At 38.7% G+C, this 15,555-nt stretch overlaps 2 protein-coding genes across 3 annotated transcripts in view; one reads left to right on the top strand and one right to left on the bottom strand.

The window, feature by feature from the left end:
• Nucleotides 1-14,812, top strand: part of LOC117299872 (F-box/LRR-repeat protein 4-like) — a gene marked incomplete at its 3' end in the record, with an annotated part of 61,195 nt that extends 46,383 nt beyond the window's left edge. For both annotated transcript variants that reach the window (XM_033783455.1, XM_033783454.1), the window contains 2 exon segments: nucleotides 13,042-13,171; nucleotides 14,787-14,812. In XM_033783455.1, coding sequence (XP_033639346.1) covers nucleotides 13,042-13,171; nucleotides 14,787-14,812 — 156 coding nt within the window.
• On the bottom strand, nucleotides 1,018-10,190 carry LOC117299871 (tripartite motif-containing protein 2-like). The gene is made up of 5 exons (XM_033783453.1): nucleotides 10,084-10,190; nucleotides 6,283-6,602; nucleotides 4,358-5,225; nucleotides 3,557-3,924; nucleotides 1,018-2,108 (listed from the first exon to the last, which is right to left on the bottom strand). Exons 2-5 carry the CDS (start codon nucleotides 6,586-6,588, stop codon nucleotides 1,815-1,817), a joined length of 1,836 nt encoding a protein of 611 aa, XP_033639344.1. The 5' UTR covers nucleotides 6,589-6,602; nucleotides 10,084-10,190; the 3' UTR covers nucleotides 1,018-1,814.
• Nucleotides 14,813-15,555: the final 743 nt, after the last annotated feature.

The following is a 15,555-nucleotide window of genomic DNA, read 5'->3' as shown; positions in this document are numbered from 1 at the left end:
CATCTTTCCTTGTCTTCCACCTCAAGGGCCCCCATTTCAAGTCTTGCTGGGGCACTATAGGGATTTGGTTGTCATCAGTCTGTATTGGATTCCGTGGCTAGCTTTTCCCTTGAATAAACCACTGGGGTTCCCCTTCTACTACATCTAAAACTCAAATTGTCCTTCCTTGTCTTCTTGGCTAGCACAGTGATTAAATTTAATTTTCTGAGAGTGAAACTCAAATTTTCCTTCCTTGTCTTCTTGGCTAGCACAGTGATTAAATTTAATTTTCTGAGAGTCCATCAAAACAAAAAATGAATTGAAATGAAAGACAAGATGCAAAATAAGAAGGCTAGATTTCACCAAAGTACTGTTTATTTTTTAAACAGAGGCTCCACGGTCAAATTCAGTTTTTGACCCACTCATTCTCCAATACATTTAGAGTCCTTATAAATGCAATCAGAAAACAGCAAAAGATTATGGTTGTGTACAGTGATCCTTTACCGCAATGATTTAACCAGTAGAAGTAAGACATTTTCGAAATGTGTAACTTTCCCCCACCAGCCCACTTTTATGAGGTATCTAGCTGTTGGAAAATGAGTGCATCACAAAACTCAATTTGACCATGAAACCTCTCATTAAAATATGTTTATTTTACATGAATTAAATTATTTATAAAGAAATTTAGTTTTGCACAAAATTTTGCTTTTATGGTAATAGTACAAATTTAATATACAATAAACAAAGCTGCTGTCTGTTTGGTTACTGGAAGTATTGTCTGATTGAAGGATTGGAGTACTTTTTGTAAATGAACACAAAAACACAATGTCCACAGATGTACATTCAACTTTCACAGTTTCAGGCCTGTATGCTTCGTTTTTGAAAAGGCAAGGGCACCAAGGCATTTTCTTTTTGGCAAAGGGTACCCTATGAGGAAATTGTAAATTTCTACTAGAGTATATCAAGGGCACCAAGGCAATAGCAAGGGGCAACGGAGGCAATCGCCTTCGTTGCCTCCGTGAAGTATCAGGCCTGCAGTTTGAAGATAATGACAGTCGAAGGCTTACATGTACTGTTCAAATATTACTTGCTGAAGTGCTGTAGTTTTTGAGGAGTGATAAACAATGTCACGAAAATACGTTTAGCATGCTTGAATAAAAAATTTCATATTATGCTGTTATGACAATTGTGTCTTTGAGCAAGCTGCTTTACTAAAATTGCTTCTCTTCTCCTGCATGAAGGGATATGATAAGGGCACTTGGAGGTTGATATTGTGTATAAAAAAGTCTTCGGAGCACTACAGTTGCCCAGGTTATATAATGCACAGGGAGCTGAGAATAGATAAAGGAATGTTATTGGCCCAATGACCAGGGCACTAATGTAAAGCGCATTGAGACGGTTATTGTGAAATAAGCTAATTACGTAGTTATTATTAAGTTATTATAAACTCTGTACAAGTGAGAGTTTTTTTATTTTGGCAATGCCACAGTACAACTACGAATTTACAAACACTGTGTTCCCATTTGGATGGTACGTAAAGCAGTTGGACCTGTGTGTTGTGTATTGCACGTAAAACAACACAATTTATTGAAAAGAGAAGGGGTTTGCCCCGGTGTTCCTTGTTTGATTGGCAGCATATTGTGCCACAGCACCTTGGTGCTTTGTAAAGGAGTATAGATCTCATAAATCAAGCGTAGTCCCACATAACTTGCAGGAAAATGTACAGTGCATGTATGTTAAAGCCCCTTTTAAACATCACTGAGTGACGGATGTGCCTGCTATAAGAATCAACTATTATAATTGATTATTTTTATTATTCTATGGTCAATTGGAATTCAGTATACTTTTACCTTGTCATTTCCTCTGTCACAGACAACCACTTCTCTAGCCTTTGTGATGGTGATTCCTAGCGGCCAGTTTAAATAGTTCGGTCCCTCTTTCGCTTCACCTAGTGTCATGAAAGGTTTTCCCCCTGGTGTGAATAGTTGCACCCGGTGGTTCAGCGGTTCCGAGACGGCCATGAACCCTTCGGAGTCGGTGGCGATTCCTGACGGGCCTCTGAGCTGTCCAAGCTCTGAGCCAGATGTCGCAATCATCCTCTTGAAGACCAATGTTTCTCCATCAAATATCTGAAAAGATTCAGGAAGTTGGCATATTTATTTTACAAGGATGAGATTTTTCAGTATTTTAGTCTGATTTCAGACTGTTTAAAAAGCTACCTGGTAATAAAAAAAATGCTGTACTTTTCTCCAAATTAGTTAAAGGAACACGTTGCCTTGGATCGGTCGAGCTGGTCCTTGAAAAGCGTTCTGTAACCGTTTGTTATAAAATCGGTATGGTTAGAAAGATGTTGTCAAAGTAGAATACAATGATCTACACAAATATGCCTTGAAATTGCACGGTTTTCTTTTTACCTCGTCGACTAACACGCTCGGCCATTTAATGGGAGTCACAGTTTTGACTCCCATAAATGGCCGACCGTGTAGGTTCGCAAAGTTTAAGGAAAACCACTCAATTTCGAGGCAAAATGGTGTGGATCATTATATTCTACTTTTAAAATATCTTTCGCATCATGCATTTTATAACAAACGGTTTCAAACGCTTTTTATAGACCAACTCGTCCGATCCAAGGCACTGTGTTCCTTTAAGCGATGCTCTTTGATCTACTTCTGTAGCACTGAGGATACTGCTCCCAAAAGCTCCTTGGAATCTAGAACTACAAAGGGTGATCAAAAGGTTGAAATGCCATCGTTTCAATGTATCCCCTAAGATTTGAATCACAGTTTCAGACTTTTTTTGTCGGCAATGACTCTCATCCCTGAATTTAAGTAAAGTGCACCATGCAAGGAGTTCCGAAGAGATACACTACAAGGAATACATGTAAACAAAACTATTTGAACGGCTCTTTGTTCTAAATCTCAGCAAGGCAAGAGCCTCCACAAACTTCAGAATTGGCCAGGTCGTCTGGTAGTATGTGCCAAGAAAAGTGTTCATGTGACACTAATCCTGAAGAGTCTTCACTGGCTACCAGTTGAGTCACGCTCTTGATTTAAGATCCTCCTGCCGCAATGCCTCAGCCCGTTCATATCTCATTGACTTATTGTCCATCCAAGAACCTGTCAAAAATTTGCATTCCTGTTCTCACACTTTTCACATTGAAACAACTAAACACAGTTGGGGGGATCGTGCCTTTTCTTTTTCAGCACCAAGGATGTGGAATCATCTTTCTCATAACATCAGGCAATCTACTTCATAAGCAAGTTTCAAAACTTTTCTTAAATCTCATCTTTTTTTCAAAAGCCTACTGTACGGCGCTATGAGCAACGACTGTTGGATTAGCGCCCTTATAAATTAAACGATTGATATATTGATTGATTGATTGATTGATTGATTGATTGATGGGTGAGAAGAAACAGAAAGCCTGGTTTTAAATGTCCAAACACCCTGATTGGAGGAACAAAGTTGGACACACTGGTGGTGATTTGACCATGAAAATATCTCAAGAAATAACAGGATTGGCTACAGACCTACATTGGGAAAGAGGTTGCCTAAACAAAGCACCAAATGAGTATTTTACCTGTATTCTGTCATTCTTGAAATCTGCTACTGCAATTTCACCGTCTGGCATCAGGGCGACGTCACTCGGGTTGTCAAAGTTCCCTGGTTCCTTCCCACGATGTCCTATCCGTGCGATTTTTTTACAACACCAATAGGCATTTAGCTCGTACCATTGTAATACATGCAGCGAATGATTCTTTCTATCACAGACGTACAGACGCCCTGATGGGCTGCACACCATACCAGCAGGATCAAATTCCTCTTTTTTTGGTGGTCTAAAAACATTTAATAGGTTACCACCAAGCGGGTCCCAGTTCTGAAGCTCATTCTGATCTGGGTTACTGATTATTAGTGTTTCTCCAAAGCCTGTCATGCTTGTACACATCCCTGTCAAAGAATAAAAAATAAGTTTTAGAAAGGGTGAAATAGAAAGATGTTTTTAAAATTGAAATTCACAATAATTTATTCAAAACTTGTAGGGGAATTGGCTGAAACTTTCGATCCAAACCGAACCTTGTTCAGAGGCATAAACAAATACAAACAAAAACACATCCATTTATAGCACAAACAGGAGCGAAGGATTAAGGGAACATATCCAGACAAAGATGCCAAAATAAGATTCTTGAACATACAAAACAAGTAGTTGTACATGTACAACGTCTTTGCACATAATATTTTGTGCACAAGATGCAATTTTTTTTTCAGAATTGAGGTAGAAACTTGTCATGCTACAAATTCTGATGCTGCCAAATAAACCCGAGCTGTATATATCACATACATGTATTTCAACGTAGGCCCTACATACATTATGTACATGTACCTGTAATTCCTTGATTGAAGGTCACTGCCTGTGAAACTTTCAGTTGAATACTCCTCTTGTTCTGCGGTGACGAAAACGAACAGATACTGATCTTATAAGAGTTCTTATTTGCTACAGCGAATTCTTCAGTGCTTAGTTGTGTGATACAGCATGGTGATGAGATGGCATTATAGGTTCCCACTGCCCCTGACTTCAAGCAGTAATGATTCAAACTGTCGGAGTGTTGGTCAGTTGTTGCTGGGCTAGCCTCCTGTACCGGACATCTCGGTTGGACGGTTAGAACAGCAGAGTTTTGGCTCACTTGACCCCATGACCTAATGTCCTCAACAATACCCTTGAAGCTGTCATCGTTGAAACATAACTTCTTCGAAGTGATTTGAAATTCATGGTTTAAGTCCTTAGATCTTGATTGAGCGCTTTGACACAACCTGGTCAATACCTCACAAGAAGGTTTGGCGTCCTGCTGTTGTCTTGTAATATCCCTCATTAGCTCTCCATGGAATTTACTGTGGTCCTCTTTTTTCCTACTATACTCGTCTTCATAAGCAGTTAACAATGTCAAGTTTTGCTCGCAGCATTTAGTCACTTCTTGAAGAAGATATTCCTTCCGCTTTAGGGCTGTTTTGACTATCTCATCATACTCCCTGCGGATGGTTTTAAGTGTGTCTTCCCGCTTTACCGTAACATCATGGCGTTCTCCTCGAATGGTATCAATTATGTCATTGAATACTTGTCCTGACTTATGGACACCTAGAGTGAGGGCTTTAACTGTCGACAGAAGATGCTGGATTTCATGCTGAGAGGAATCTGCAGCTCCAGCGATGTCTCTTTGCTGAACATTCTCATCTTCCTTGGCACTAGTTGATTCCTAATTGATTGTAAGAAGCAAAGAGTTATTATTATTTACTCTTTGTTCGTAAGCAAGTCGCCAGACACACAAGGCCTGAAGGGCACTTAAAGGTGTGGGCTACAAATCAACTATTTTCTCCCGGGAAGAGGTTGCCATCTACTCCTGTGGCTGAAATAGGGTTACCCCTTTGCAGTCCATATGGATGTAGGCTTGGGTATCATCCATCTGGAGCCTGGCTGGTAGAGCACACAGCACTACCTCCCCAACTTTTATTCAAAGCAATTTTAGTTAAGTGTCTTGCTCAAGGACACGACCAGGACTTGAACCCACACTCTGCTGATCAGAAACACCAGAGCTAAAGTCCAGTGCTCTTAACCGCTAGGCCACGGTTTGCCAAAAGATCTCTGGAAATGGAACTAAAGATCCTTTAGTGTTCTTCCTACTGTATTTTGAAGTCTATGCTGGGCAGCGCAATGTATTTTGTGTGAGTCCTGGGCAGGCCCGCCCAGCACCGTCGGACCTTGGCTTTAACACTGGTCCCTTCCTACCGAGCGCTTTGATATGCCCCAGTGGTGTGATGAAGCACTTTATAAGACCCTCGTATTATTAACTATTCATCAGACAGTTTCGCTATTCATAATGGTGGAGAGCGCGTCTAGTGGGTGTGTATAAACCTTTGTTTATGACCAGTATAAAGTGTTGAAACATGGGCGTGACACACGAGCTTGCACCTGTTCTTTTAAGACAGTTTCTTCATTCCTATTGGTCGAGAGCAACGGCTGAAACAGTTGTGCCACATCATGCGATACGCGCGACGCGCACAGCATTCCCTTATAAGGAGTTGTTTACCCGAGGGCCTTGACTGGGCCTTACCATTTCATAGCTGGAGGGGTGTTGTGTTGAAAGAAATCATTGAAAAATTGTAATATATGTAATCATTGAAAAATTATCAAGAACCAGGCCTCGTTGGGTTTAAACCACTAGTTGAAAACCTCTTCACTACACATTGATTCCCTCAATATTATCAAGATTTCAAGGTTGACTCGGTTATTAAATGTGGTTCTGTGGACCTTACCTTGGTATCAGATTGAACAGCTGGCTTGTTTTTTTGAGCTTCAAAAGCATCCATTGTGTGCTTCAGTTCAAAGTTTGTTTTCAGCTGGGCAACTCCACCCTTCGGAAGTGTAGATTTGTCTTTACATGTTGGGCAAATGATCAAGCCTTTTTTAACGTTTGCCCAACCTTTATGGCAAGTTAAGCAGAATGTGTGACCGCAAGCCAGAAGCTTCGGAAGTTGATCTGTTTCATTATACTTTTCAAAGCAAATTGTGCAGCAAAACATGTCCAATGAGTCCAGACGAGAATCACAACCCTCTGCCATGATTGATGTTTGACCTGAAATATTCAAATATTTTAAACCAAAATCAACACTAGAAATTTACTTCTTACATTAAAAAAACCCAAAGTACACTGTACTAAATGCTTAATGTCTTCAAACTAAACACATCAACAAAAGTAAGCCCCCCCCTAAACAATTCGCCATAACATCGTAAGGTAAAACATTTTACCAATATAACTAATTAAGATATAATTCTATGACATGTTTCCTAAGTGTTGTTTGAAAATGAAAGATGTGCATGAATTCATGGCTGAGTGAGCTCAAATGGAAGACAATAACTGCCCTTCTCAAAAGTCACATTTGAAGGTTTATCAAATCTACAGGTCAGTAATGCGTGTATCCGCCACGCCTGTCAATGACCGCCTGGCACCGTCATGGGCCCAATTTCATAGAGCTGCTAAGCACAACAATTTGCTTAGCGTGAAATTTCTTCCTTGATAAAAACAGGATTACCAATCAAATTTTCATTTGTTGCATATTGCTTATTACTGGTGATCAGCTGTTGTTCCCTTATCCTGAAAATTACGTGGAAATTTGGCCGGTAATCCTCTTTTTTATTAAGGCAAACATTTCATGCTTAGCAAATTTTTGTGCTAAGCAGCTCTATGAAATTGGGCCCTGGTGTTGATCAGTCTAGTGACATGCTGCTGTGGGATGGCATTCCACTGAACTTGCAGAAGATGGGACAGGTTAGCCAGGTTGCTGTTGGTGTTGATGTAGGGATATGCAGATTGCTTCAGCTAGTCCCACATGGATGGAATTGAGGTCAGGCGAGCTTTCTGGCCACACCATTCGCTCGATGCCTTCACCAGCCAGGAGTGCAGTAGCTACTCTCCCTCTGTGTGGTCAGGCATTAATGTCATCCATGTACACAAATGCTCCACCATGGGCTGCAGCAAGTGGTGCAACATGTGGACGCAGCACTTGGTCAACATATCGTTGCGCTGTCAGGTTGCCAGCAATCTGCACAAGTGGTGTTTTCCTGGTAAGGCTTATATACCACCCCACACCATGACACTCCAAACACCATAGGCTGTAACTGGTTGAACACATCACTCTGCATGTTGCTCGACGCCACACCCGTCCCGGCCATCAATGTGACTCGGGCAACTTCTCGTCTCATCGGTGAACAACACAACGCAACCTTTGTGACTTTTGAGAAAGGCAGTTTTTGTCTTCCATTTGAGCTCATTCAGCCATGAACTCATGGACATCTTTCATTTTCAAACAACACTTAGGGAACATGTCATAGAATTATTTCTTCATTAGTTGTATTGGTAAAATGTTTTATCTTATGACGTTATGGCGAATTGTTTAGGGGGGACTTACTTTTGTTGATGTGTTTATGTAAAACCTTCTGTCAGTGCAAATTTCATACAGTGTTATGATTTATTTTATCTTATAATAATAATAATAATTTATTTTTATACAGCGCTAAAGTTATCACAGACAGAAGGGCAGATCAAACATGTCAAAGCGCTTCTGACATTATTACTCCTTTGTCGATGGGCCATATATTTGCCTTTGCGGCGAGTTCCTGCGCTCCAAGCTAATCATTCACATAAACCATCTCTGCTCTCACATGTACATGTACCCATTTTACCCTTGGGTGGAGAGAAGCAATAGTTAAGTGTCTTGCTCTAGGACACAAGTGTCACGACCAGGATTTGAACCCACATTCCAATGACTAAAACCACCAGAACTTGCATCCGAAATGGCAATATTGTCCTTCATTTGGGATCTTTTTTATGTATTAAAAAGGGCCATCAATGGGTGAAACATTTTATAGTGATGGGCATATATATCTCTAATGATAAACACTGTTGACTCTAAGATGTACAAAATTTACCAAGGCAACACTAATCAGCAAGGCATAGATGATAAAGAGTTTTCTTTATTTTTTGCTTTTGCAAAAACTTGAAACCTCACAAAGCTGGGTATTTTACATACAGGTTCACCCCCCCCCCAAAAAAAAAGGCACTGAAAGAGAACATTGATGCTGTTTACTGTTCACTGAAAATTATGGCATTGAAATGTTTGCTTTTCCTTTGATTCAAAATTCATGCAGACGCTCATGAGATACACTATTTATTTCTTTCTAATACTACATTTTTCAGGATTGTACATGTGTAGGCTTAAACATGTGGAACCCACTGTTTGTTCAATCCTAGTTGTAGATAACCTTTCAAAACTTTAAAAGGGGATTTTTGTTTTTGAGAAAATCTGGAGTTCCACGAACTTCCACGCGGGAAGAATAATCTGCAGCTGGAAAAACAATCTAAGAAACATTACTGTCATTAAGTTTCTCAGACTCTAATTGTATTGGATAAAAAGTGATATCTTTTTCAATAAACCCTTCGAAGTGAGACGTTTCTGGAAATCTAAGTTAAGTTCCACTCCCTATTATGAAGTTTTAATAATAAGTTTTATTGCCAATAATTTCCATAGTCATGACCAATTATGAGACCCTTTTAGTCATCTCATTTGGAGGCAAGTTTAAAAAATAAGACGATGATACATGTATCTCAGCATGGCGCTATAAGATCTCAGTTACATTAATGTTGGTTTTAATGCTCTTATGAAATGTTACCACTCATCACTATTCAGCTCATGTACAGTGTATAGTAATGAAGGTATAGCATACAGTACACTACATGTTGTAAATTGTCATCATTAAAGGAACACGTTGCCTTGGATGGATCGAGTTGGTCTTTGAAAAGTGTTCTGTAACTGTTTGTTATAAAATGCATGTGGGTAGAAAGATGTTGTAAAAGTAGAATACAATGATCTACACAAATATGCCTTGAAATTGCGTGGTTTTCTTATTACCTCGTCGACTAACAGGGTCGGCCATTTATGGAAGTCAAATTTTTGACTCCCATAAATGGCCGACCGTGTTAGTTCGCGACGTAAAAAGGAAAACCGTGCAATTTTGAGTGATACTTGTGTGGATCATTATATTCTACTTTTCAAACATCTTTCAAACCATATGCATTATATAACAAACGGTTTCAACGCTTTTTATAGACCAACTCGACCGATCCAAAAGGCAACGTGTTCCTTTAACCTTTTGGTGCACAAGGCAGTCGCTAGCGACCACCAAAAACATGTCAAATCGGACTTTTATAAACAGTCAATAATCTAAAAATTACAACCACCAAATACCGCCATCATTCGGTTGTTCAGAGTAATGTTGAGCTTTGGTTTTACAATCCTCCATGGTGTGATGTTCAACAGGGGTAGCTATTTAAATATTTTGAGAAAAACACGGTTGATTTTATGTTCTTTTTTTGCTTTTTTAAAATAAATTAATCTGTGCACCACGTTTTAAATTTTGCATTGTCATACATTCTCATGCATTCGTACATACAGTCATGTACGTTAATATCAACACATGATCCTATTCATAACATAAAATGCACTTTTTTAGGCATACTGAAAAGAAAAAAAGAGTGGCAGAATTCATCACGAACTCACCCAAACTCAATGTAAATTATGATTACTGAAGGCTATGGATCAGTGGCCAACAAGGTAATTATCACAAAAAACGAGAAACTATCCTGACATGCCCACCATGTCTTAAATGTGTCATTCTCGTTGTGTGATGGAAAATCACACAGACTGGGTAACCCTGACCTCTGTACATTCTGGCATTGTCATGATTGTGCTCACAGACTGCACAAGGTTCAAAAGCATAATCAGTGGTATTCCGCCTATGTACCATAGAGCAAAGGGTAAAGTACGTAGCTCATACATATTATAATGTATTCAGTGATGAAATTATGTGAGTGAGTTCAGTAACCACATGGTACAGAGAACCGTACTCTGAACTTAACCAGGGTATTTGAGAGAATGCCTGACTAAGGGTGAACATTTTGTGTTCAATTCAACAGTGTACAAATGTATGTAATGAAAAAGTTCAAGGAATTTTTTTTAGCAATATACACCACTAAGGGCAACTGACTGGGTAGATTTTGAAATGATTCTTGGGGTTGAACAGAGAATTGGCTAGAGTCGGATTCGAACCAACGACCTCCGGATAAACGTGCCGGCACAGGAAAATGTTTTAGTCAACAATTTAGGAAAGATTTCATATAATGTACATGTACATGTATGCAAAGTCAAAAGTGATAAGAAACTTGTCCATTGTCGATGAAGGGGAGTAGCTACGTACACGTGGTAATTACTATCTGACTATAGTAAAAAATTATTATAAACACTCTAAGCAGCATTTTGAGAACTATTTCACTTTGAATTTAGAAATGTATGATTTCAGAAAAATATAATTTTTTTAAATTACCAAAAATTTTAATCGGAGAAACGTTTCTGAGATTATGTAGTCCTAAAGGGATTACATGTATTTTTCCTGCTTTGACAAATTGGCCCCGAAATTTTAATGATATCAAAAACAAACCACCAAATTGAAATTAAATTTGGTCAACTTTATTATTGTACAGTATATTTGGTTTGCGGTAACACCATGTGTGTACAATGTATCTACTTGTCAGTTACAGTTTGTTCTTTAGAGAACTGTCATGCTTTATATTCTACTATCCGTGGAGTAGCACTGTCCTGCATTTTAACCACTACATGTACCTGGATGGAAGGTATAGGAAATTTGGTTTATTGGATCGTTATTAACTGCACTACAGCAGAGGCAGTTCTTAAATAGGTCTCATTGTTTTGACTAGCTTGCTCTAGTCATCCTCATGAGACTTAAAGACCTGCTTGAACAAATATGTCAAGTAGTGAACTTTGCTGAATTCCACTTAAAATGTTTTCGATGAATAAGGAAATCGAGTCATATGATTATAAATAGGTTTCAATTGTGTAAAAAAACAATTATTTTGTATGCCCTTGTCCAGAGCTTTTCTGCGAGATTTGCGAAAAGCCCCGTTACGTAATCACTCTCAAAACGTCATAAGTAGATAAAGCCGCTTTGTTGCAGCGTGGATGTATAACAAAGCAAACTCCCACAAATGACGTCAGTGGCATTGTTCTTTGACGCCCGCTCTCAACGGCAGAAGTGTTTTTAGTTTTTCAGAAAACCTTTAGGTAGGGGCCTGATTTTTTAATCGATAATTACGAAAAGTTCAGAAGTGTACACATATCGAAATTACATTAAAATGGTGAACAAGTGCATTATAAACAAGTAAAAATACCATTTCTGTTGAAAACATTCCGCTCAGGTAGCTGTTTAAAGGCAGTGGACACTATTGGTAATTACTCAAAATAATTATTAGTATAAAACCTTACTTGGTGACCAGTAATGGGGAGAGGTCGATGGTATAAAACATTGTGAGAAACGGCTCCCTCTGAAGTGCCATAGTTTTCGAGAAAGAGGTAATTTTCCACGAATTTGATTTCGAGACCTCAAGTTGAGATACGCCAACTGTGAAGGCTAGTCTTTGACAATTACCAATAGTGTCCACTGCCTTTATAGGGGTTGAGAGGTTTCAGTGTAGAGTCAATCACTGCTCTGATTGGTTCTCCTGAAAGAAAACCTGTTATGGCTCAGGTCTATTGTTATTGTTTACAACTACAATTCATAAACCAACTTAAATGTCACACATGTACAACGTACAGGCATGATGTTTTTGTACTGTTTTTGTATCAATGTGGGTCAACCTTTGTGCGCTTTAGCGTTCATTTTTGACAGGAAGTTAAAGGGACATGACAGAATTGGTTGTTACAAAACAAATATTTAAAAAATTAATCAAACGCTCACTGAGCGATAAGCTTGAAACGGGATCTTAGTTTTTATTGATTTCTCATCAAATAGGTTGTTTCAGAAGAAAACATTTCAAGGGATGTTTTTACGTACATTGTATCACCATCATTAGACCGTGTAAGTTTTATGTAAATCTCTGATCTTCACACTTTTTTTCTTACCAATTATGTAATGTTCCTTTAAAGAAACTGTGTTCAAGGAAAATCTGTGGCCATATTGTTTTGTGTTTCAAAAATTACCCAAATACCAAATAACACTGTTTCCAAATACTTCATATTACAATTAAAGGCAGTGAACACTATGGTAATTACTCAAAATAGTTATCAGCATAAAACCTCACTTGGTAACAAGTAATGGGGAGAGGTTGATAGTATAAAGCATTGTGAGAAACAGCTCCCTCTGAAGTGACATAGTTTTCCACCAATTTGATTTCGAGACCTCAAGTTTATAATTTGAGGTCTCGAAATCAAGCATCTGAAAGCACACAACTTTGTGTGACAAGGGTGTTTCATCTTTCACTAATATCTCGCAACTCCGCCAACCAATCGAGCTAAAATTTTCACAGGTTTGTTTTTTTATGCATATGTTGAGATACACCAAGTGAGAAGTCTGTTCTTTGACAATTACCAATAGTGTCCACTGCCTTTAAGGACCTCTGAAATTGTGTTTGATATGTATTCTTACTTTTTCTTGTTCCCAAACAGAGCTTGATTTATCATCGGTGCGGATCTTGGACAGTGACGCCTTTGACCCTTTGGCCACTCTGACCAACCTGACTAGACTGAATCTGTACAGAACAAGGATATCCGAACAAGTGACCATCAAAATTATAAGGTTTGATACATTTCATTTATCTCTTACAATACAATACAATAGGGCAATTATAAAGCGCCTTTTCGACAAGCAAATTTTTCTATAAAGTTAGCAAACGAATTGAACAATCCTACAACATATTACATTTTGATTAGAGCAGTTTACATGTAGATCTATGAAAGTCCGGTTGTGAGCAGATGAGAGTGTTCTGATGGTTGAGTGATCAGTTAGGTGTGTGGTGTCGAAAGCTGATCGCAAGCTTGAGCGTGGCGGTTGGTAGAGAGCAAGGCAAGATTATTAGTAGCCTGTTAATATTCCTAGAAGGCATTGACCACAGTTACTCAAACTGTGAAAGTTACTCTCTCCCTGACCGGAAGCCAATGTAACCGCTGAAAGCAGCCAGGGTGTCCCTTACAACCAGCTTATCACAGCCAACTCAACTACAAATAATTCCCAGTACCCCAAATCTTTGAGTTTTACAGGTTATTCTTTGACCTTACTGATACATGTAGTTGCAATATTAGGGGTCAACATTAAGTGGATTTTCATGGTAGGTAGCAGGGCTAGTAACCCAGAATTCTTAGTAGCCCAGATGAGAGTTTGGTAGCCCAAAAAATCACACTATGTCTGGGGTCACTGCATAAATTGGTCACTGAAAGTATTAAATTTTCCAATACCATAAGCACAGTTTTTTGCATTATTTTTCCACTAGTCCGCCGGGCTAACAAACTGTAAAAAAATGATTAGCCCTGTTGTTAACCTGGTAGTCCTGCACTAGCAGGCTAGTGGCAGTTTCGACCCCTGGATCATTCACTATTTTACACCCTGGAACCCACTCCCCCAAGGCCAGTGATCCTGACCAACACGCCTACTTCTGGGGCTGATTTTACAAAGCAATCAAATTCATCGCAAGACTAATTTTTAGTATCACCATAGTGATTTATGTTGTGACATCACACTTTACTAAGTAAAACTCTGCTTGATTTGCAGTTAAAGGAACACGTTGCCTTGGATCGGTCGAGTTGGTCTTTGAAAAGCGTTCGTAACCGTTTGTTATAACATGCATTAATGGTTGGAAGATGTTTTAAAAGAAGAATTTGCATGTTTTTCCTTTTACCTCATCGACAAACACGTTTTTTTTTACTCCCATAAATGGCCGACCATGTAGTTCGCATAGTAAAAGAAAACCATGCAATTTGAAGGCAAATTGTGTGGATCATTATATTCTACTTTAAAACATCTTTCCAACATATGCATTTTATTTAAAAAACGGTTTCAAACGCTGTTTATAGACTACGCAACTCCTCCGATCCAAGGCAACGTGTTCCTTTAAGATCAATCTTAGCTCTTTGCGAAATTAGCCCCTGGTGTTAAATAACTGAAATGCTAAAGAGCAGAGAGAAAGTCCTAATTGTTGTTTGCCTTTCTCAAGAGACACTTGTAAGATTTTTTTTTAATGCTAATAACACTGTTTCCTAATATTAAATTTTATGAACAAGAACCTGTGAAATTGTGCAGGTGTTGTAAGCAAACTTACAGGCAGTGACATCCTAAGCCACATTACTAACATTTTCATGACCAATCGGTCAGATTAAGAAAGACCTGTTGAATCTAAACAAATTTTGTTTGTTTGCAGAAATTCACCAAAGCTGGAATATATAATTTAGATGCTGTACAAACCATACAGAATTACGACAATGTGGCTGCAGAGCTCGCAAAATGCAGGTAAGTGCATGTACGTGACAGGGCCTTGAATGTCTGGAAATATCGGAACAATAATGATAATAACAATAAGGATTTTTCAATAGCGCTTTATCACAGCCTGAAGGGTGTATCAAAGTGCCTCTGATATTAGAAAACCATACGTCTATGGCTAACCATTCACATCCAATATTATGTCAACCTTGTAGAATTGACAGATACTATCAGATATATCAAGCGTATTTTTGAATAACAATTATATCAGTATCAACCACAAAGGGAAACTGACTGGGTAAATTTTGAAACGATTTTGGGGGTTGAACAAAGAATTGACCAGAGTGGATTTCGAACCAACGACCTCCGGATTAACGTGCCCGATTAACGTGCCCGATTAACGTGCCGGCGCTCTACCAACTGAGCTATCTAGCCCTATATTGGCGGTGTCCCTATTTTGTCAATAATATTTTGAATAATAATTATAGTACAAGTATGTATTTTGTAAGGCGCCAAAATCTACCAAAAGGTGCTCAAGTCGCACATTGAGTGAATCAACACATGGTAAAGAAAGAGGAAAATCAGACAAAGAGCAATAACAGCCAAGCCATATTAAACAACCTAGTTTTCAAACTACATGTATATGTAACTAAGTATAAACACTAGGAATATTACGAATTTGAAATGGTATTATGTCAATCCAGAGAGTC

This window comes from Asterias rubens, chromosome 15 (assembly GCF_902459465.1).
Source record: "Asterias rubens chromosome 15, eAstRub1.3, whole genome shotgun sequence".
NCBI lineage: Eukaryota > Metazoa > Echinodermata > Asteroidea > Forcipulatida > Asteriidae > Asterias > Asterias rubens.
Note: the sequence above shows the minus strand (reverse complement) of the source record. Positions and strands in the feature narration are given on the sequence as shown.

What these genes read in the sequence shown, in the direction of transcription:
- LOC117299871 (XM_033783453.1), bottom strand. Translation starts at nt 6,588, where the DNA reads ATGGCAGAGGGTTGTGATTCTCGTCTGGACTCATTGGACATGTTTTGC. An exon ending in CTGTTCAATCTGATACCAAG is followed by an intron (nt 5,226 to 6,282) that starts GTAAGGTCCACA and finishes ACAATCAATTAG; the next exon opens with GAATCAACTAGTGCCAAGGA. An exon ending in CTTCAATCAAGGAATTACAG is followed by an intron (nt 3,925 to 4,357) that starts GTACATGTACAT and finishes ATTCTTTGACAG; the next exon opens with GGATGTGTACAAGCATGACA.